The sequence below is a fragment of the Mustela lutreola genome, chromosome 11, assembly GCF_030435805.1.
Source record: "Mustela lutreola isolate mMusLut2 chromosome 11, mMusLut2.pri, whole genome shotgun sequence".
NCBI classification, from domain to species: Eukaryota; Metazoa; Chordata; class Mammalia; order Carnivora; family Mustelidae; genus Mustela; species Mustela lutreola.
Window position 1 is genome coordinate 62623575 of NC_081300.1, and position 23094 is coordinate 62646668.

Consider the following 23094-nt stretch of genomic DNA (forward strand, 5'->3'; position numbering starts at 1 on the left):
CTTATAAATAATTTTGTGCTGCACAAATAGTTTCCAGTCAGGTGACTTGAAAGATACCAAAGTGGAGCTCTTCCCCATTACAGAACTGCAGAGAAAGCGTACTGACCCTGACGGGTTCGCATGGGAGGCCAGACGGAGGCAGGGATCACACTCGGCTGCTTCCAGCCTTGGCCCCTCCGTGGCAGCATTAGCAGGCAGCTACACACACAGGGTTCATGGTCATGGGGCCCTTCTCCTAACTGCTTACTCAGTCGGGCCCACTTTGGGGGGCAGTCAGCCTATAAGAGGCCCTCGGGAGGGGCACAGGCTGCCACAGGCTAAGTGAAGCTAAGAGCCTTTCTTTGTATGTATGAACACGTATTATCATCAGAAAAAAAATGCCAGAGCCGTTCCTGTGGATGTGCAGGAGACATCCTCCAGGCTAGCTGCCATCTCCTTCTGATCAAAGAGCCACTCTGCATCAGGCTCCCCCTGGCTCCCTTCACTAACCAGGGCCCCAGTGATGTATATCACACCTTAAAGCCTCAGTTTCCCCTTCTGATACAAAGAGCCCTGCTTCCAGGTGTAGAGGATATAGTGTGCTCTTGTTAGACACATGATCTGGTGCCTTTTGGCTGAACCCAGTCACCTTGCTTAGCAGAGCAAAGGTTCTTTCTGGGCACTCTGTGATGTGTACAGCGTCGGGGCCTAGAGCCCCTTGGGGTGGGTGGAAGCACCCACGCAGCTCATAATGGGAGCTCCAGCAGGTGGGGAAGGAGAGGCTCCCTGGCGCCATTAGCCCGTGATCCGTGAGCCCCAGGTACTCTGCTTGGTGCCAGGCCTTGCCGCCAACAGGGGACTGACTGTTCTGGGAGTTGCAGATAACCCAGGAAGCAGCCTTGCCGAGCAGCTCCAACCCCTCTGCCGCCAGGACCCCATTCTTACCACTGCATGCAGAGGCCAGGCCCATAGTTCCTGGAGGCTCAGCTGAGCTCCTGGCTCTTGGAAAATTCACTGGGGAGGGGGTGTGCTCAGTTATTTCTGACATTTTGAGTGACGCTGACCCCAGGCAGCTCAGCAGGAAATGCAGAGACAGTGAAGAGCAAAAGGCATCGGCAGGCGTGTGCTTTGCCCCAGAAGCAACCTGGGTCCCTGTCCTGGAGACTGGGCACCAAGCACAGGGCTGCCACTTTCAGTGCTGGGGTGACACGGCGTCCTGCAGTGCTCCCCTGGAGTGGTTGCCGAGGTGAGATAAACGAGGCGTCTGTCCCGGGTGCAGAGCCCTCTGACCCGCGTCCTCATTCATCACAATAGCTCAGGGCCGGCAGAGCTCGGCTCACACCAGTCAGCGCCCTGGCGACTCACCAGGCCTGGGGGGGTGGGGGGCTTCCGCGGCGACGTTGACAAAGCACAGAAAGTTCATTTTTCATTGAGATGGAGTTCGCGATTTCCTTTGGCTGGCAGTTCTAGACAGGTGACCGGCCCCACGAAGGAGTGGCCACAAGTCTCAGCCTGCAGAAAGGAGGCAGGAAGAAGCTGCAGCACCCGTCCCGGCTGGCAAGCAGCAGTGGCCTGGCAGCGTGAGGTGGGGGCCGTGCCCGGGCGACCCTGGGCTCGGCGCCCTCCAGTCTCAGTCCTCAGAGAGCGCCAATGCTGGCCCGTGCCAGCCTGGTGCCACTGGTGTCTGCTCTCAAGGGGACACATGGAGCCTCCAAACTGTTACTGCCGTGTGAGGAATACGAGGAATCGGTACCTGGCTGGGCCACCTCCAAGGCGCAGCGGGGGAGGCCGCCACTCTCCAGAGCCCCTTCTCCCCCAGAATGTACTGGAGCCTTCTTCGGGAGCTGACAGCTGTGCTGTCCCCACAGGCTGACTCTAATCCCCGCCCACTCCTCCTGGCCGGCTATGAGGACGGATCGGTGGCCCTGTGGGACGTCTCTGAGCGGAAGGTGTGCAGCCGCGTCGCCTGCCACACGGAGCCCGTCATGGGCTTTGACTTTGACTCCCAGAAGACCAGGGGCGTCTCGGGCTCCGCGGAGAAGGCGCTGGCTGTCTGGAGCCTGGATGAGCAGCAGGCCCTGCAGGTCAGTACGCCAGACCCGAGGTGTCATTTATCCTGCTTTGCACTAACAGTCTGATAGGCTGAAACAATATTTAGGCATGAAGAGGAGTTGTTGCAGATCCCTGGCTAATTAATCACTGTGAGGCGGGGTGCAGGCCAGCCTGTCCGCGGGGCCGGCGCAGGAAGAAGGGGGCGTGGGCGCTTGTGAACCGTTCACATGGTTTGGGTTTCTCTCAGACCTCGGGTTAACAGCAGTCACGTCTTGTCCATCTAGAGAAAAGGCATGTAGAGTCCAGGGGTAGGCAAGTCCATTTGCAAAGACTCAGAGGAATTCGGTAGGTAAGGAACTGATTAATCAACCCAAACCAACCCAGTGTGGAGAAACCCACAGAGTCACGCCCCCAGGGCAGTCTGCAGGCCAACACCAGGGAAGCTGTTCCTCTCTGCCTGCCACGTCAGGGAAGGGGTGTGAGGCCTCAGGCCAGAGCGGGATGTTGCTGAAAGCCTTCCATGAAGTCTCAGTGGACTTTCCCTTCCCACATGGCTTGTGGAGCACTTGGGGGCCAGGTCTGGGCCTGTGGCTGGTGCTCGGGCTGCCCTGGCCCAGCCTGTACCCTCAGCCCTGTTTGGAACCTTGGGGGTAGAGTTGGGGGTTGGGGAGCCTCCTGTGCAGGACTCACACGAGGGCAGGTCCCAGGGGGGCTGCAGGTCACGGAGATGAGAGGTTTGATGCCTCTTGGCCCCCAGAGGGTGACCTGGTGCACTCTGGCATCTTGGGGTGGCTGAGGAGTCCCTATTAGCCAGGAAGCCTTGGAAGGAGGAGACTTGGCCACTTGACTAGCTCGTGGAAGCTGCGTGGAAGGGCAGCGCTCTAAACCCAGGTCTGGTTGGGGAACAGGGCCCCAGTTGGAAAATGTGTGGCCCTTGGGGAGACTGCCAGCAGTAGCAGCGGCAGGCTTGGCACCTGGCCTTACCTGGGCACTCATCGCTGGAGTGCTGGAGGACAGGACTGCCCCTCTGTGTAGGAGCTATGGGGGAGAAGAAGGCATCTCCCCTCACCAGGTGGTAAAGCCTGCCTGCTAGGCTGGCAAGTCTGCTGTACCTCACACTTGCCTGGCCTGGACCCTCACAGCCAGAGGAAGAAGATCTGAGCAGGCACCACCAAGCCCCTGAGGCACGACGTGGGTTGGAGAGGGGCAGGGTGGGCCCCCAGGGAAACTAAGAGCGTGCTGCAGTGCCTAGCAGGTGTCAGGAATCCTGGGTGCTACCCTGGGCGGGGGAGGGGGGGTTGCGGCATTGCCACCAGGTCATCCCGAAGGAGGGATGGAGCCAGGACAGCTGGGGCAGGGGTCTTATGTGGTAGGTGAGGAGTCCTGGGGAAGACAGAGGCTGAAAAGGAACGAGGCAGCGGGGTGCTAGAGGGAATGGTAAAGGACAAAGAGGCTCAGAGACGGACACAGCTCAGGCAGAGGGAGACCTGGGAAGGGTGCTTTCATGTTGAAGCTGGAATTGGGACTGGCATCCTAGAAAGAATGATCCAGAGCAAGTGGCCAGCAGTGAAAGGGAGGAACTGCCCACTGTCCTGGTGTGAGGCTGCCTGGTGTCTCTCCGGGTGGGATCAGAACAGGAACCTGAGGGTGGGAGCGGCCGGCCAGAGCCCAGCAAGAGAGGAGAAAGGGGGTCAGTGTGATATTAAGGGACGGGTGCACGTTTATGCTTCCTCAGCACTGCTCTTCCCCAGCAGATCAGCTTGTGCCAGTACATGGCCAACTTACAGTAAAGGCAACTAGCTGTCTGTCTTTCTGTCCTTCTTTGTCTTAGAGAGCCCCATGGAGGCCCTGGGGGAAGGGAGGGTTAGACAGGCCTCCACATGGGGCCAGGCCTGGCTGTGGTGGGGCAGAGCTTCTCATGCCTCCGTCCCAGCAGAAAGGCCCCAAGCCCTTGGAATGATGGACCTGAGCAGGAATGGGAGTGAATGTTGTCGTGATGGGTGTCATCTTTAAGACTGGGGCAGAGCCAGGCTGGTGCTGGGTCTTCCTGTCCTCAGCAGAGGAGGGCATCTCACTGGGTGTCAAGCCCAGCCAGGTAGGCCTTGGAGTTCTCTCTTACACCCCTCCTTCCTGTTCCTTGAGCCTGGTGGGGACAAGCCCAGGCCTCCACCTTCCCACTGTGGGGTCCAGGGCTTCATCCCACTGGGGCTTGAATTTCATCAGCCTGACCTTGCAAAAGGCTGAAGACTCGGGGTGCTTCCCTGAGAACCCCACTCCAGACTGCAGTACCCCCAGGACCCCAGGAAGGGTCCCCTCCTGCCGACCTGACCCAGGTCTGCCTGGTCTCTGCCGGCTTGCTGGGGAAACAGCTGCTGGAACTTAAGACTTAAATTTATGGGGCACGTTCCAGTCCAGAGATGAACTTTTACTGTACTGATGAACTGAAAAGTTAAAGCACAGAGGATTATTAATGAATTTGAAAGTTAAAGCAGAAGGGGAACCAGGCACCGCGGGGTGGACGTGGTGGTTACGTGACGGTGTTACTCGGGGCTCTGGGCCCCACGCAGCAGCACACATCAAAGCAGGAGGACAGTGCCCCTCCCGCCGAGCACAGCCACTGAGAACGGCTGCATGTCAGGTTCCGAGTTGGCCCCAGAGTTCCTGGAGGTTTTCAGGTTGTGACACAAGGCCCCTGAGGAGGAAGGTCAGGGGCCGGTGCCCACAGGCATCCACGGGCATCCTCGCCCCGAGGTCCTTGCACCGTGCTGGCTCTCTGCTGCAGCTGCCTTCCCTGGCCCTTGAGCCACGTGGGCACAGATGGGCCTCACCTCACAACCCGCTGCTGGAGTCTCTAATGAGCCCAAATCAATCTCTCCCAGGCGGGCGCTGGGAGCGGAGACGCAGATGAGGTTTCCCGCAGCAGAGCATGGGTAATGAGAACCAGATGGCGGCCGCGCCGCATGCACATTCCTGGCACCTGAGGTCATGTGCTGTGAGAGCCACTAGTGGCCAGGGATCCCTCTCAGAGGGTCCTTATCCGGGATAGGTGTAGCCAGGGATCATGGCAGTGACTGGGAGCCTTGGGCCACCCTCCTCAGGACACTGTGGCCTCGGGGGCACATGGCAATGCTGGGCCACTCGCTTGCCTTCCAGAGGTGGCTTTTCCTCCAGCCTCCAGGGGTTCGGGCCTTGGCTGTCGTCAGACACAGGTGGTGTGCAGACCTGCTCCTTCCTCCCACACTTGGGCAGGGCCCATGGCCTTGAAGCAGGGGCTGATTTACGGCCAGCAGTATTTTTAGGCCTTTAAGTAATATTGAACCACTCCCCCCCAACCACCCCAGCCAGCCTGGACTGGGAATCGGACCAACCACGCTTCCCCGAGGTGCACCCACGGCTGGTTGGCCAGGCGTCCCCTTGTCCTGTTGTGCATCTGCTGCCCTTTCTCTCAGTCCCCGCCCTCTAAATTGTCAGTGGCAGGACCTGTGGACCTGAAACCAAGCAAACTGTGAACACAACTCAACCCCCCATAGGCATCTCAGGAACACAGCAGAATAAGCAAGGCTCTGGCGGCCGTGACCATGAACCGACCCTGTTGGACCCTCCTCGGGAGTCTCCTCCTCGGGAATACAAGCGCAGGACAGGGACTGGCCTCTCGTGGTTGAGGTCGCCGTCAAAGCTTCTGCTGCTGCTTCTCTTCTTTCCTGCCAGGGGAGCCTACTTTCTGCCTTCGCTTCGGGACCAGAGTCACTCCCGCCCCCGTGGGCAGTGCTGGGCATCTTCCCTCCTCCCAGGTAGTAACATGGCGCGGAAGACGTTCTGTGCCCTAGACCCAGCTTCCAGTGTGTGAGAACCATGGCTCTGGGGCGTCTATGGAAATTCAAATTCCTCTTCCCCTGGCCTTTGGTTCTTGGTGATCATCAGCAAGAGCAGACTTGAAAGCAGCCCTTTTCTCCCTGGAAAATACTCCCTGATGGAATATGAAGGAGGTGACCCCCAAGCAGGGCCCCACATGGGTTCCAGGGAGTCCATGGCTCCAAGCCCAGGGGTCCCCTGGCTACTCCTGGCTTAAGGCAAAGTCCACAGAAGAGAAAAGGATAAGGGATGGTGATGGTCATCAGTTCTCATTTCCAGCCCCGTGTTCTGGTCCGTGTGAGTGGAGAGGGGTTCAGGCACACGTAGGATTTGCCTTCTCACCCATGCACAGTGGCCTGTAGTCCTTCTCCAGCATGTGCCACTTGGTGGTCTAGACATCGTGGTGCCCCAGTTGGTGGGCCAGGTACTGGCCAGAGCCCTGGAAGAGTAGGAGGGGGAGTCCCTGACCACGAGATGTGGGGCAGGCGTGGAGGTGACTGGGCGGGTCTCTGGGGGGCTGCCTGAGTGCTGATTGCCTGAGTGCTGATAGCACTGACCAGGAGCCCAGGCCATGCCACAGGGAGGCCAGGGCTATAGTGAGCCACCCACACGCTACAGCTTGGACGGCATGCAAGTTTGCTGTCAGGTTTTGCAAGGGTCTCATTGTGGAAGATCCTCCTTCTGCTCCTAGTGGAGAAAGAATCTGGATTGTGAATAGGCATTTGAGCTGTCAGACTTGGGGCTTTTCTTCTCAAATTAGTTAACTTAAATGAATTGCATTATTTTATGATATCAAAACAACCACATAGTCTTAAAATAACCCGTTAGAGAGCCTGTAGATTTCCGTGTGGTGGGGCTCCTTTGGAATTGTTTGGGGCCATCAGTCGGCCTCTCAGTAAACTAACCTGCACCCCCTCCCCTGTTACCCCTCTCTGCTTATGGTGTTGGGGTATGGGGAGTCCCAGAATCAAGGCAGGCATCCGCTTCTCTCCTGACCTCTGGATAAGCTGGTAGGGGGTCTTTTATTTGAGAGAGAGACAGTGAGAGAGAGCATGAGGGGGAGAAGGTCAGAGGGAGAAGCAGACTCCCCATGGAGCTGGGAGCCCGATGCGGGACTTGATTCTGGGACTCCAGGATCATGACTTGAGCTGAAGGCAGTTGCTTAACCAACTGAGCCACCCAGGCGCCTAAGATATTTTTAATACTACCCCTCTTTTAGTTGTTTGAAATGACTATGTAGACTCTACTGTATTTACAAAACTGTCCCATTTTTTATTCCTGATCTTTGTTGATCTTTAAAAATCTTTTTTTCTATCATGAAGAGTCTCTTATGGTTTGAAAGAAAAAGAAAAAAAAGCAACAAAATAAAAAAGACCAAAAAAATCCTTTTCTTTTTCATCATTTCTGTTCTGATATTTCCTTTCCTTCCTCCCGTGTTTTCTGGGGCTTGGTCTGTTGGTCTGACTTGAACTGGGTATGGAACCCACTTGTTCTCTCTGCCAGCCAACCCCCAGTGGCAGCTGCAGCCTCTCTGCAGCCCTCTAGCTGCATTCCACGTTGGGAGATGTCACTGTCTTCATTCTGTGGGGGGGACCCAATTTTTGTTTGTTCTCTGACTGCTGAGCTGATCAGAGTGTTTTTATGTTTCCAAATGTTTGATTTTTTCTTTCTCCCCAGTTTTTTTTTTTTTTTTTTTTTTTTTTTTTTTAATTTTTGGATTTCTAACTCAATGCCGTTTTGTGGTCGGAGAATAAGGTCTGAATGATATCAGCTCTCTGAAATGTGGAGGCCAGTCCCGTTGACATAAGTATTCCACATGTGTATGGGAAGGAAGTGCTTCTTGTTGCTGGGTGCATGGCCGTCCTGCATGCGCTCAGGCAGTCGTGGGGGCCGTGCAGTCCGACACCATCCATGTGACTAGGCGCCTTGGGAAGGGGCAGGGAGACCCCGGCCCCAGGACACATCTTGGCAACTTCTCTGGCATCCTGTGTGTTCTTCTGCATTTTGGAAGCTGGCTTAGGAACATCCAGGTTTAGCACGGTCACCTTCCTGGGGAATTGAACCTTTATACTTTTGTGACTCTTGTTATCCCTGAGAAGAATTTTTGCCTAAAAGCCTGTTTTGCCAACTCTTAATGTGGTCCATGCCAGGTTTCTTCTGATTATAATACTTACTGTATTATAGCTTTAATATAGCTTAAAAAATATAGCTTTAAAAAATATATAGCTTTAAAAAATAATTAATATAGCTTTTAAAAAAATCTTTTGCCTTCAACTTGTCTTCAGATATAGATATCTCTCTCGCAGAGTTGGCTTTGCCCACGAATTGGGTCTCATTGCTGCTCTTTTGTACTGTAAACGTTGCCCGGGCATTCTTATTCCTCAGGCACTCCTTCCAGAGGCCGAGAGAACTGCCTGTTATGGAACATCTAGTGGGGACCTCCGACTGTGTGAATCTGCCGTTGATGGTACCCACAGTTCTAGGTACTTCTCTGGGTTTGTCCTGGCTCCCCACTGGACTGTGGGGGAGCCCACTCCCAGCCAACTCACCAGCCTTTGGGGTCTGGCCCTCAAATTTTGATTTCTGTGTCTTCATTTTGTTCAGTTCGAAATACTTTCTATTGTCCCTGACGATTAATTCTTTGATCCAGTTGTTCCTTAGAAGTAAATTACTTAGTTTCCAAATATTTGTTGATTTTGTAGATATCTTTCGTCTAGCTTCATTCTGCTGTCAGTGAAGGAACCTGCACAATGTCAGCATTTAGCTATTTATTGAGGCTTGTGTTTGGCCCAGCACACGCTGCATTACATCTTGGTGAGTGCGGGTGTTACGCATTTGTTGGGCGGAGCATTCATCAGCACGACCTTGGTCAAGGTGGTTGGTAGCCTTAGCGTCTACCATATCCCTGCCAATTGTTTCATCTAGTTTTTCACTAGTTACTGAGCGAGGTCTTTGGATCTTTGAGTGTGGTCGTGAATGTGCCTATTTCCCCCTTTCTGTCTGCTTTGCTTCATGAATTTTGAAGCGCTGTCATACATGCATTAAGCTAGAGGGCTGCAGAGAGGCTGAATGGTCATCATGAAATATCCTTCTGTAGCTCTTGTCATGTCTTTTTTTTTTTTTAATAGTAATTTAATTTTTTTTTTTAATGGAAGTGTAGTTGACACCCAACAAATGTTACCTTAGTTTCCGGTGTAACACATTCTTTATCTTGGGGTCGATTTAGTCTGAAGCTAATGCAGCAGCACCAACTTCCTCAGGTTTCCTCTTTTTGAGGCATGTCTCCCTTATTTTCAACCTAGGTCCGTCTCTTTATATTTAAAATGGATCTTTGGCTGTCTTGCTTTTCAGTCCTTCCTGATAATCTCTGCCTTCTGATTGGAGCACTCAGTCTGTTTGTACTTAATGGAATTAGTGGTGTGCCTGGCCTTAAGCCTGCCATCTTGATACTGGTTTTCCAGTTGTCACTTCTGTTTTTGACCCTCTTTTACTCCTTTCCTGCCTTCCTGTGTGTTAATCAAATATTCATTTTTTCGTTTTCCATTTTATTTCCTCTCTTGGTTTCTTTGCTATCACTCTTACCATTTTCTTCTGAGCGGCTCCTTGCAGGTTCACAGTACCCATTGTCGATGTACCCAGCCCTACTCGTCAGTGCTGCTGCGCCACTCCCCCAACGTGTGTCATACCCCGTGCTAGAAGGATTCTGTTTACCACCCTCCCATCCTTTCTCCTGCTACGGTTATACCTTTTAATTCTGCATGCCTTATAAACTTTTCAATGTTATCGGCTTTACGTTAAACTATCAGTTATTAAACCTGAGAGCAAGCCCTGAGCTGAAATCGAGAACCGGGAGCGTAACCGACTGGGCCACCCAGGCACCCCCAGGTTTTTTTTTTATATAAACAAAGAATAGTACTATAAATGTGTTTTCTCTTCCTTAAGATTTTATTAATGTTTTCTTATCTCTGGCTTATTGCAAGAATATGCAGGATATAATACATATAGCATACCAAATACATGTTAACTCTTCATGTCATCAGTAAGGCTTCCAGTCACCAGAAGGCTGTTGGTAGTTTTGGGGGAGTCAGAAGTGGTAAGTGGGTTTCCAGCTGCATGGGGAGTCAGCACCCCTAACCTGCGTGTTGTACAAGGGTCAACTGGAGTTTATATTTACCCATCTCTTACCATTTCTGGTGCTCTTCCTGTAGTTCCCAGTTGTTGTCTCGTTTTATTTCCCTTTATGTGGAAGAATATCCTTTGGCATTTCTTGAAGTGTAGTTCTTCTGACAAAAGATTCAAGATTCTCTAGCTTTGGTTTATGAACAATGTCTATTTCATCCTCTTTTGTTGGGGGGGTACAGTATTTATACTTTATTGATGGTACATGACAAGGTAGGACTCCCCAAGCATCTCCCCTTCTTCAGGGGGTCTGGGATGGAAATAGTGGAGGTTAGGAGATTCTCAGTGTTTTGGGGGATAAGTTGGGGCAGGGATTCCCCAGCAGCTGAGGGCCTCTCTCTTCCTCTTGCTCTGGCTGGGGCTGGTGGTCCAGGGGGCTCTTACTCCTTGGAGGCCATGTGGACCATGTGGTCCACCACCCGATTGCTGTAACCAAATTCATTGTCATACCAGGAAATGAGCTTGACAAAGTGGTCATTGAGAGCAATGCCACCTCCAGCATCAAAGGTAGAGGAGTGGGTGTCACTGTTGAAGTCACAGGAGACAACCTGGTCCTCAGTGTACCCCAGGATGCCCTTGAGGGGGCCCTCTGATGCCTGCTTCACCTCCTTCTTGACGTCATCATATTTGGCAGCTTTCTCCAGGCGGTAGGTCAGATCCACGACAGACACATTGGGGGTGGGGACACAGAAGGCCATGCCAGTGAGCTTCCCATTCAGCTCAGGGATGACCTTGCCTACAGCCTTGGCCGCACCAGTGGAAGCAGGGATGATGTTCTGGGCAGCCCCTCAGCCGTCACGCCACAGCTTCCCAGAGGGGCCATCCATAGTCTTCTGGGTGGCAGTGATGGCATGGGCGGTGGTCATGAGTCCTTCCACAATGCCGAAGTTGTCATGGATGACCTTGGCCAGAGGAGCCAAGCAGTTGGTGGTACAGGAGGCATTGCTGACAATCTTGAGGGAGTTGTCATACTTCTCATGGTTCACACCCATCATGAACATGGGGGCGTCAGCAGAAGAAGCGGAGATGATGGCCCTCTTGGCCCCGCCCTTCAAGTGAGCCCCAGCCTTCTCCATGGTGGTGAAGACCCCACTGGACTCCACAACATACTCAGCACCAGCATCGCCCCATTTGATGTTGGTGGGATCTCGTTCCTGGAAGATGGAGATGGACTTCCCATTGATGACAAGCTTCCCGTTCTCAGCCTTGACTGTGCCGTGGAATTTACCATGGGTAGGATCATACTGGAACATGTAGATCATGTAGTTGAGATCAATGAAAGGGTCATTGATGGTGACAATATCCACTTTACCAGAGTTAAAAGCAGCCCTGGTGACCAGGTACCCAGTATAGCCAAATCCATTCACTCCGACCTTCACCATCATGTCTCAGGCACGTGGCTGGCACTGCACCTGAAGATGTGGCTGTCTGTCAAACGGGGAAGAGCAGAGAGCCTATTTCATCCTCTTTTTTAAAAAAAAACAATCTAGGGATAATGGTTTTGTTTTCCTTCATGCGCTTTAGAGGTGTTGTTCCATTGTCATCTGGTGTCCATAGTTTCTAATAAGAATTCATTGTATCTCATCATTATTCCTAAACACACCATGCCTCTCACTTCATGGTGGCTTTCAAGGTTTTGTTCATCTGTTGTTTTCAGTAGTCTCACTCTCCTGGAACTCCCATAAATTAGACAGTTGGGTATCATTCCATACTCCCTGAGGCTCTGTTCAGTTTTCTTCAATCATTTTCCTCTCTCTGTTCTTCAGATTGAATAATGTTTATTGATATGTCCTCTAGTTAACTGACTTTTCAAAATTATTTACAATCTGCCACTAAGCCTCTCCCACAAGTTTTTCATTTCAGTTACTGAGCTGCTTCATTCTCCATTTTCTATTGTGGTTCTTTTTTTTTTTTTTTTTTTTTTTAAGATTTTATTTATTTATTTGAGAGAGTGAGACAGAGAGGGAGGGAGAGCAGACACGAGCAGGATGAGGGGCAGAGGGAGAAGCAGGCTCTCTGCTGAGCAGGGAGCCCGATGCGGGGCTCAATCCCAGGACTCCAGGATCATGACCTGAGCTGAAGGTAGAACTTAAAGCAACTAAGCCACCCAGGTGCCCCTCTTCTTCTTTTGTTTAAATAAAAGACTGTTTTTTTCAGAACAGTTTTAGGTTCACAGCAAAATTGAGAGGAAGGTACAGACATATTCCGCATGCCCCTTGCCCCTCACCCCTGTGCGTGCACGGCCTCCCCCATTATGGACAGCACACCAAAGTGGGACAACTGGTACAACAGACAGATATCCACTGACACATTATCACCCCGAGTCTACAGTTCACAGTAAGTTCACTTTTAGTGGTGTGCATTCTGTGGGTTTAGACAAATGTATAATGATGTGTATCCACCATTACAGTATCACACACCGTGTTTTCACTGCCCTAAAAATCTTCTGTGTTCTGCCTGGTCATGCCTCCTCCCACACTGACCCTTGACAACCACTGATTTCTCTTGCTGTCTTTGTGGTTTGGTTTTGCCTTTTCCAGAACATTATAAGGCTGGAATCATACAGTCTGTTGCCTTTTTGGATTGGCCTCTTTCAGTGAGTAATACACATTTAAAGGTCCTCTGTGTCTTTTATAGTTTGACGACTCATTTCTTTTTAGCACTGAAATTCCATTGTCTGGATGCATCATAGTTTATCTACCTGTTCACCTATTAAAGGACATCTTGGTTGCTTCCAGGTTTTAGCAGTTACGAGTAAAGCTGCTGTAGACACTGATGTATGGTATTTGGCATGGTGGGGACCAGAGTGGGGGGAGAAGAGAGACTCTTAAGCAGGCTCCACACCCAGCACAGAGATTAACTCCGGGCCCGATCTCATGAGCCTGAGATCATGAGCTGAGCTGAAAGCAAGGGTCGGAAGCTTAACTGAGCCATCCAGGCACCCCACAGGTTTTTGTATGGATATAAATTTTTAGCTCCTTTGGGTAAATACCAAAGCATGCCGTTTCGGATCACCTGGTGAGAGTATGTTTAGTTTTGTTAAGATACCATCAAGCTGCCTTCCAAAGTGGCTGTAGCATTTTGCATTCCCACCAGCAGTGAAGGAGAGTTCCTGTAGCTCTACATCCTCATGAACATTTGGTATTGTCAGTGTTCTGGACTTGGGCCATTCTAACAAGTGTATAGTGGTATCTGGTTTTTTTCCTTGTCACTGCTACTGAAATACAGTTGAGGTACAGTGTTATCTTAGTTGTTGTTCTATTGTGCATTTCCCTGATAATGTATGACAGAAGCACATTTCATGTGCTTACTGCCATGTATTGATCTTCTTTGGAGAAGTGTGTGTTAAGGTCATTTGCCCATATTTTAGTCAGGTCGTTTGTTTTCTTATTGTTGAATCTTAAGGGTTCTTTGTACATTTGGGTTAATAGTCCTTTATCAGATGTGTCTTATGCAAACATTTTCTCCTGTTCTGTGGCTTGTCTTTTCATTATCTTGCCAATATCTTTCACGGAGCAGAAAATTACAATTTTAGTGAAGCTTCGCATATCAGTTCTTTCTTTCATGGATCGTGCCTTTTGGTATTGTGTCTAAAATGTTATTGCTGGGCCCCTGAGTGGCTCAGTCGGTTAAGCACCTGACTTCAGCTTAGGTCATGATCCCGGGGTCCTGGGATCAAGTCCAGCATCAGGCTCCCTGTTCAGTGAGGAGTCTGCTTCTCCCTCTGCCCATCCCACTGCTCCTGCTCAAAGGTAACGTGCTGTCTCTCTCTCACACACACAAAAATAAATAAAATCTTTAAAAAAAAAACCCTAAAACTAAAATAAAATGTCATTGCCAAGCCCAAGGTCGTCTAGGTTTTTGTCCTTTGTTATCTTTTATGATTTTAATAGTGTGTTTTATTTTCAGGTCTGTGATTCATTTCAAGTTACTTTTTGTGAATTAGAGGAGTGAGGTCTTTGTCTGGACTCCTATTTTTGCACGTGGATGTCCAGTTTTTCCTGCACTGCTTGTTAAAAAGAGTATCTTTCCCTTCGTTATGTTTCTTTTGCTCCTTTGTCCAGGATGACTTGACTCTGTTTATGTGGGTCTGTTTCTGGGCTCTCTGTGCTGCTTCTTTGATCTGTCTCTTCTTTCATCAGTACCACACTGTCTTGACCACTACAGCTTTATAGTAAGTCCTGAAGTCAGGTAGAGTCAGGCCTCTGACTTTGTTCTTCTCCTTTAACATAATATGTTGGCTGTTCTGAGTTGGTTCTTTTCTATAATCTTTATTTTTCTGCTAATAATTCCTGTCTGTTCACTCATCAGGGAAATTATTCTTTATAATTACTTGAATGCATTTTCTTTCATTTTTTTTTTTTTAACATACTTAAATAGCTGCTTTAAAGTTTTTGTCTGATATGTTCAACATCTGTGCCATTCTGGGCCAGTTTCTATTAACCGCTTTTTTTTTTTTTTTCCAGTTGACTGTGGGACATATATTCTTGCTTCTTTGCATGTCCAATAATTTTTCTGTTTGTGTGCTCAACACTGTAAGTGATACGTGGTGGAGACTCCGAACTCTAATCTTTTGCTCTGAAGGATATTTACTTTTGTTCTTGCAGGCAGGTAGTTCAGTTACTGGCTGTTCACCTTGAATTTGTGGCAGTTTGGCTTTATGTTCTGTCAGGGCAGATACGTGGAAAGCCCAGGGTCCTTCCCAGGCTCCTCTGATGTGGTAGGACTCACCTTCTGAACTCTGCCTCTCCTTTAGGCCACGGAGAGCTCCGTCTCTAGCATTGTTCCAGTGTGGGCCCTACCCGAACATGTGACCCTTATTCCTGAAGCAAGACCACTGTGGCGTCCCAACCAGTGCTGGGTTGTCAGGTGGTATATTTGCTTGGGCTGGCTGGACCCAGGGTCACAACTGATCTCCTGTATCTGTTCCATCTCACCCTGTTGTAGTCCCTGTCTGGGAAACCTCATGTGGTGTCCTGAGCAGGCACAGCCCAGCTCTCACACAAGGACTGATGGGGAACCCAGATGCGGGTTTCAATCCCTTCCCCAGTTCCCTCCATGCTACTGGCTCACCCCACAAATCTAGCCACTCCAGCTGCCTCCACACTCTGGTCTCTGCCTCTTCAGCTTCATGTGGCCTCTGTGCACACCTAGATTTCATGGCTGGGACATGTCCCTGGGCAGGTTGCTGCCAGAGTGTTTGTGAGGCTCACCCCATCAGCTGCCCCTCCCCTCCTGCTGTCCACGAAGTTGCTTGGTATCTTTTGTCCAGTTTGATGCTGGTCTATAGCATGAGGACTGGTCTGGTACCAGTTACTCCGTCATAGCCACATTCCTGTTGCTCTTGGTTCGTGAATGATATGCCCGTTTGTCTCTAGAATGGAGAGTCATAGCTCTTAATTGCGAATTGTACCCTTTGTCATTGGTAAGTATTACCATACTTACCAATGTCTGTCTTCTCGCTTTTTCCTCTGTATTTAGTGTGTCCTGTTACTGACACTGGACTCCTGTCTCTGTTGTCAACACTCTTCTGGTACATCTTTGCCAGTCAAGTCAGTCTTTCTGTGTCTCTCTTACACGTAGCACAGATCTGGATTTAACTTTGGAATCTAATTATAAATCTGTTGAGTATATTTATGGAAAAATACAAGGGCAGATACTAGGAAAACATGGCATCTAGTGTCAGGGTTGGGGAAGAAAGTCATGTTGTTTTTGTCATTACTCACAGTGGATTGTCAGATAATCTCTCAAGTATGAAGTTGACTATTGTATGTTATGCCCCAAATGACAAAAGATGAGCAAATCAGTGAATTTAACAAACAGCCTATCTCACTATGCTCCCATATTTTGGTTATTTACATAACTGGTTCTGTAGCCATAATCCATGTATTGTTTTAGACCTAATCCCACTGGTAAATAGATTCCTTGCTTTTACCAGATCATCTACTAAAGTTCTCTGGTTATCTCTCATGACACTGGAGTTAATCTTCCAGTCCTTCAAGAAGAGCTTACTGGAGCAGATTCTTTAAGTTCTTACATGTTCAAAAATGCTTGTCCATTGTTTTTATACTTGAGCAGCAGTTTGGCTGGATATACAATTCTTGGACCATGCCTGCCTTTGCAGCCTCTGCTGTCTTCTGCCACAGATGTGGCTGTGGAACATTTTGAGGACAGCCAAACCCTACCTCACAATTGACATGCTCTTTTTCTGACTATCAAAAGGACTTTTTAAGCTGTCAAGTCCAGTGATTTCCTAAGGTGTATCTTAAAATTGACCATCCTGTAACCTGTCTTTGGATCTGGATCATAAGGCTTCAGTTTTTCTAGAAATTAACAATTGATTTTCTAAACTACTGAATGTTAGAGCACCGCTGCCTTTCTTCCATGTCTGCTGTTTTCTCTCTAGTCCATTGTAACTCTGTTTTCCCTTTCACTTTGCTCACTTTGTATCATTCCTCTTTTTACTGTCTTGTTCCAGTCTCCTTCTGCCATTTCCCGATCCCCTCCATTTCTTTGAGGTCTTCCTGTTCTTGCCTGAACTCTGTCAGTTCAGTTTTCTTCCTCTATGTTTTGCTTCATGTTCTTGTCTTATGGAGATAACTGCTTCATGAGGTTTTATTTTATTAAATCATGGCAAAAGAAATCCTTGGTGACAATTTCTGTTGTTTCCAAGGAATATCGCAAATGGCTGTTCTGTGTTTCTTCCTTTTCCCCTGTGTTATCTTTGCATAGGTGAGTGATTCTTAACCAAAACCACCCTGGCCCTATGGGGAAGTGAACTAGGAGAAAACGGTATGCTGGTAAGGGACAGCAAAGGCAACTTCAGGTCAATAAGAGCTTGTAGTACACCCAGAATCAGTAGAAGGAAGTGGCTACTGTGTATTGTCACAATGATGGCAAAGTGCCTTTGTCATTTAGTGTTCATCGCAATGGATGCAATGGAGATGCCAGATTGCAATGCATGAGACAGTGCCATGTAATCATGAATAGCTGTGACCACAAAGGCAGCTCTGATTCCGTACCTGCTGCAGGGAGGCATGTGTTGGTAAGGGGTCATCACCCAGCACTGACTATGGGAGCACTCAGTGTCCAGAAAGAGGTTGGCTCCCAGTGTCTCCGTGCAGATAGAACACGCCTGTGTACCTCCATGTTTTGTTTTGCCTGCCCTCCACTCAGAACCAAGCTAGGGACTAAGGTTTTGGCTATGGCCAGTGTGGCAGGCCCTGCAGGAGCTCCTGCATTCTGCACCTTCACTGTTGGTCCTACCTGTGCCTACTGGCTCTCCGCTTGGTGGCCCGTCAGCCCTGTCGCTAAAGATGGACTTGGTGTCTCTCATCCTCCTCATGCTGTGGGTAGGCATGAGTTTATGCTGCTCTCAAGCTGGAGATGCATCTTGCTTAGACGCCAAAGCGCAGTGTATTTCTGTGATGAGCAAACCTAGGACCCAGCCCACTGAGGTCTTTCCTGAAGGCCTGACAGGCAGAGAAATAGAGCAGCCCTTGAGTTCCTCTCAGGCCTTGTGTAGGGGAACAGCTCTGCGGGACCTCGGGGGCTCTCTGAGGGAAGGGCCTGAAGTCTTATGCAAGGGCTCGGCCAAGGGCAGCAGTTAGGCTGCTTCCCTCAGTGGGTCTGTGCCTGGCTCTTGGGATGTAGGGGGTAAGTTTGCAGGAGCTTATGGCCATCTTGTCAGCCTGCATTTTCCCTCCTTGTTCTGCCTGCCAGACCAGAACTGCCCACAGGTGGGAGCCCCTGGGACAAGTCTTAAAAGCCATTTTGTGGTTCTCTCTGCTGCTCTTGATCTTCTAGGTGTGCAGAACTCATGAACTCACGAATCCTGGGATCGCTGATGTCAAGATCCGGCCAGACCGCAAGATCCTGGCCACTGCGGGCTGGGACCACCGGGTCCGAGTGTTTCACTGGCGGACGATGAAGCCACTGGCTATACTACGCTTCCACAGTGCCACCGTCCACTGTGTGGCCTTTGCCGCAGATGGCTTGCTGGCCGCAGGATCTGGGGATCAGCGGATCAGCATCTGGTCTCTCTACCCGACCCACAGTGACATGTCTGCTCCATTGTTGGGCCACGCAGAGGGCAGGGAGGTGGGTGCCCATGCTGTGGCCTGACCCAGGCGTGTGGAACCTCAGGACCCCTGCAACAGCCAGCCGCAGTTACCCTCCTCCAGTTACAAGAAGTACTTGGTCTGTGGAGTCTTTGTTTTCCACCCAAGGTGCGTGTTTCCTTTTGTGAAATGCAGCACCTGTATGACAGTGACTTTACAGCTTACAAGAGTAACTGGGCCAGACGCCTGGCTAGCTATGGCCCAGGTGAGACGCCAGCCTGGGCCTGCTTTACAATAAACCTCTAGATGCAAACCCCTGGGCTCCAAGGTGACACCCTGGATTCTCCCTTCGGGTCAGCTCTGAGAGCTCTCCTCAGACCTTCTGCTGGACAGGGCAATTGACCCCTGGCCACTGGGGGACAGTGAATGCGGCCCCCAGGTCCTGCGGACTCCGTTGGCTCCTCACTCTGAGGCAGGCCAGGAGCTCCCGATGCTCAGGGCTGAAGCCAGAACCAGTAGAAAGAAGTGACCAGACCCCTTGGGGGAGCAAGGCAGGAAGAGTGTGGGCTGTGGGTGAGGGCAGAGGCAGGGAGACCTTGTGGCTCAGGGGCAGGCCAAGTGTGGGATCCATGGGAGGAAGCACCGCCCCCAAAAGAGAAAGACCAAAGACGGCAAGGTGCCGTGGGTGGAAAGTATGGCAGAATTAAGTGCGGCCAACACGGCTACCAACGACACAGAGCTAGCACTGTGCACCTGGGGCAACGGGATGAACAGCCAAAGCAGCTGGTGCGTCCATAGTCTCCTTACCAGGCCCTGCCGTCAGGGCATCTTTTTTTTTTTTTTTTTTTAAAGATTTTATTTATTTATTTGACAGAGAGAGATCACAAGTAGGCAGAGAGGGAAGCAGGCTCCCTGCCAAGCAGAGAGCCCAATGAGATCCCAGGACCCTGAGATCATGACCTGAGCTGAAGGCAGCGGCTTAACCCACTGAGCCACCCAGGCGCCCCCTTCAAGGCATCTTTTAAAGCTGGGCTGTTGGTTGGGAAGGAATAGGACCCTGGAAATTGGGTAGGGGGCTGTGAGCAGTCACTGAGGAAGCTGGGCCGCCTCCAACCCCTTTGTTCCACTGCCTTTTTTGCCAAAAGAGCCCCCCTTCGGTCTCTGCCTGAAGAGGTCAGTCTTCCTTTACCTGAAGGACCGGAATGGAACCTCCGGGGGCAGGGCCCCTGTGAGACACTCCTGACCACCTTCCCCCACACTGGCTTTGCTTATAACTAGACTCAGGCCCCAGGAGGGCTCCAAAGGGTGAGGTACGAAGTGTGGCCTGTGATGAGGTGGCTACGCTCCAGAAGAACTTCATGCAGATAGAAATCTGGAGAACACGTGTGGGATCCAGGTGGCGGGGATATGAAACGCATGAGGCCAGATCCATGGAAACAGGACCACTCACAGAGGGTCTGGGCTTGCTGCAGCCTGAGGACTAAGAAAGGGCCCCAGGGTGTGGTTGCTGGGTTGAAACCTGGACCACAGGGTGGGTTCTCTGAGGACTGTTAACTGCCAGAGCCACCTCAGCATGCTGCAGAGGGAGTGAGCCACGGGGTTCGGGGGGATTGGGGTATTTGAGGGGACTCAACAAATGAGCACTGCCAGCCCTCCACAAAAGCCTTTCCCCATGGCCTTGAGGAGTACATCTGCAAGGGGAGCCCGGTATCCGTGGAGAGCTCTGTGATTTCTCCTCTCTGCAGGTCGGCTGGAGCCACTGCCACAGAACGAGGATCTCGAAACGCAGTGGAGTCACTGGGTCTCCGAGTGGCAAGGCCTAGCAGTGGCCTTAACTGCCCAAGAGGGAGTAGACGTGGTTGGGTGGTGAGCAGCCACAGACACCAGCAGCCAGACTGGCAGAGATGCGGGCGTGGGCTGGTGGCCTTGGGGCCCTAGGAGTGCAAGTGACAGCCCGATCAGGTTTAGCTTGAGCGGAAGTATTCTGGATTGAGCCAATAGATACGTGACCCAGGCCACCAAAAGAGTCACAACCCCTTCAGTCACCACCCAGGCCCCTTGAGGAAAGACCCCACCATACTGCTGATCTTCTGCCCAGCCTCCCCAGGGACAAGGCCACTCCCTAGGGGACAGTATACCGTTGGAGCTCCCAGAAGGCCCATCCTGGGGACTGGCCTACTACCCACATGGACCCCATTGGCTGGAGGTGCTGGCGAGTGTCCTCCAACACCCCTGGGAGGGGCCACGCTGGCCCCCGAGTATCCTGTGGCCACATCACTGGATGTTGGGAGGACACATCCAGAAGGATCTGCGCACGACAAATGTCAGAAGGAAGGGCTTTGTTTAGGCTGCAGGCTCTCGAACCTCATGGATGTGAGGAAAACTGCCAAGTCAGCCACATTTGGGGTGCTCCTCACAGGGAGGCTGTAGGGTCAGAGAGAGTGAAGAGGGGCCTCACCAAGCCAGAGCCCTGCATGGCTCCCCCAAGAGGCCACGTGCTGAGGGTGTTCTGGAACCTGGCTATAGTTGGCTCAGTCCCTTTTCTCATCTTCCTCTTCTCTCTGTTGACCCCACCAAAGTTAGTTGGGGTGCTGGTTGTGGGGGCTTATTTTGAAAGGTGAGCCTCTGCAAATCCCTTCTGTGGTGGGGCAGCCACGGGCTGGTGCCCAATGGCAAAGAATGGTCTGAAGAGTCTCCGAGCATCCCTGGCCTCCTTGTTAGAGCACAGCTGTGAGCACGGAGTGAGTGGTGACAGCATGCAGTGCTCGAGAGCACTTTCTGAAGAGTGTGCTGTGCTGCATGGAGGGGGAGGGGCACACCTGTCTGCCTGTGGAGCGGGAGGGGAGATGTGAGTCTCTTCAGTTACTTTGCACGCCCTCCCAGCAGCCCTGCCACAACCCACTGCCGAGGCTGGGAGGCCCCTGTGGGAGTGCCAGCCCCCTGCGTCAGCTCTGACTCCGAGGCGCTGGGCACGGGTCTGGTGCCACCTCGAGAGGCTTTGAAACCCAATGGCTGAGAAAGTGGTGCCCCCACCCCTACGTAGGCCTGTGTCATCAGCTCATCAAGAATCTTGGTGACTAACCCTCTGGTAGAATCACCGCATTTACAAAAACAGCCACAGAGGTGTGTGTTCCAGACAAAGGGACAGGGCACTGCCAAGTCGGCGTGAGATTTATTAAACCCAGAGATGCTTCCAGAATGTCTGAGGTGAGACTTTGGGTGCCTTGCCCCTGGAGATGGTAGGGAGGTGGTGTTGGCAGACGCGGACCCAGAGTCCCTACCTGGCCCTCACCATCATGTTGAAGGCACAAGCAGAGTTGTGTGGAGGATCACAAGTGAATGACTCCTTACAGAGGTCATGTGCTGGTGAGCAGTGTCTCAGGGACATCTTGTGGCCAAATCGTGGCGTACTGGGAGCCAAATTGGGCCGGCAGAGCCTTACTAGTCCTGTGTGCCTGATGGGGCTGTGTGGCTAAGGCAAGCAGTTTCCAAGGCCATGCAGGCCTTCTGGATGTCGTGTGAAAAGACTGGTGGCCAGGATTTGGATCTGCTCAGCCGAGCCCCCTGGAATTGCAGCAGCACCGACTTCCTAGAAACACTACTGTGTGTTGGGAGCCCTCTTCTGTGCCCGCTGTGGGGCCCACAGTTTTGCACAACATGGCCTCCATCAGCAGGATCTGATTAGCAAATCACCACAGACCCGACCAGTCTCAAACTCCCGGGGCGTAAGGAGAAACAGGGGCCCGGCTCGGACACCCAGCCTGGGGAGGGTACTTCCTGTTTGCAAAGCTTCAGATGGTTCTTGTCATGTTCCCCAGGCTGAGTCATTCCTCAGACCTGACCCAGTGTTGGGGGCTGGCTGTGCCGCGAGGCTCAGGTGTGCAGGGGGGCTCTGCCATCTTCCAAGAGCTGTGTGAGCCCCTTGCTGGAAGGGCTTAAGCCGATCTCCCTGAGCTTCCAGGATGGGCTGCAGAGTGGGCAGAGCACTGTGCCTGTGGCCGTCCCACAGTACAGGCAGGTGCTCTACGAGGAGGAGCCTCTGTGTGGATCCAAGGTTGCCCTTTACCAGAAGGATGCATGCACTCTCAGGGTCGGTCCCTTTGATGTAAATTTAGGGCCCTGAATGTTCTGGGATTGGCTTTTTTTTTTCCTTTGCGTGGATGCTCATAGTGGCTTTATTCCTAGGAGTGCCAAACCAGAAACAACCCAAATGGGTTGACAGGAGAATGGACAGAGAAGCAAACCATGGTAAATACGTACGGTGTAGTCCCGCCAGCCAGGAAGAGGAGCCTGGATGGATCCGGAAGAACCGGGGTGAGGGGAAGCCATAGTCTTGCCATGGTCCTTACCGGCCAGAAAGCTCAGCGTAGCCCAGATCTCCCGCAGGCCGCAGGCCGTGTGAGGTGTCTGTGCAGGTGGGGCTCCATGAGGTGAAGGCTGCTCTGGGCATGGCCTCAGGCAGAGGTGGTAAGAGGGCCTCCCACACCCCCTGATAGAGTTTTCTCCACTTTTCACTTCACCATTATTCAAAAAGTCCTGCTTTTCCTTAAAGATCTTTCCACATGCCTCCTGCCCGTCAGTAAAACTTGTCCTTGGAAGTCCAGTTACTGCTGGTGTTCCTCAACCTGTTAAACAGACAAAAGAATGAGAGCAGAGCTTGGGCCAGGCCTCCTGGCCTTCCCTTCAGGCCGTGTGGGAATCCCCACTCCCTCCTGGTCAACCCTCTGCAGGCCAACAGCAATCCCGGTTGCTGACAGGCGGGGTCTGCCTGTCCCCATGGTACCTCGGGGGCTGGGCCAAGGGTGGGGAGGCAGCATCTGAGCATCTCAAGCATCTCAGGCCACACAAGTCAGATTCTTTCAGCAAGACCCCCACCCCCCACCCCAGGCCCAGCAGCTCCTCCGCACTCCCTGCCACTTCTGTCGGTGGCAGCTGGATGGTTTTGCAAAATCAGCCCTCGGATTTTCTGCCC

The 23094-nt window shown here is 51.6% G+C and overlaps 1 protein-coding gene and 1 pseudogene across 13 annotated transcripts in view; one reads left to right on the forward strand and one right to left on the reverse strand.

The window, feature by feature from the left end:
• GNB1L (G protein subunit beta 1 like) overlaps positions 1-23094 on the forward strand; it is a 69969-nt gene that overhangs the window by 41873 nt on the left and 5002 nt on the right. For 9 of the 13 annotated variants that reach the window (XM_059139340.1, XM_059139341.1, XM_059139344.1 and 6 more), the window contains 2 exons: positions 1848-2063; positions 17869-18435. In XM_059139340.1, coding sequence (XP_058995323.1) covers positions 1848-2063; positions 17869-18186 — 534 coding nt within the window. In that variant the 3' untranslated portion in view covers positions 18187-18435. Of the gene's footprint in view, positions 1-1847; positions 2064-12219; positions 12400-17868; positions 18436-23094 lie in introns of those variants that run through there. The other 4 variants (XR_009345821.1, XR_009345822.1, XR_009345823.1 and 1 more) reach the window with 2 other exon arrangements.
• On the reverse strand, positions 10262-11459 carry LOC131811143 (glyceraldehyde-3-phosphate dehydrogenase-like; annotated as a pseudogene).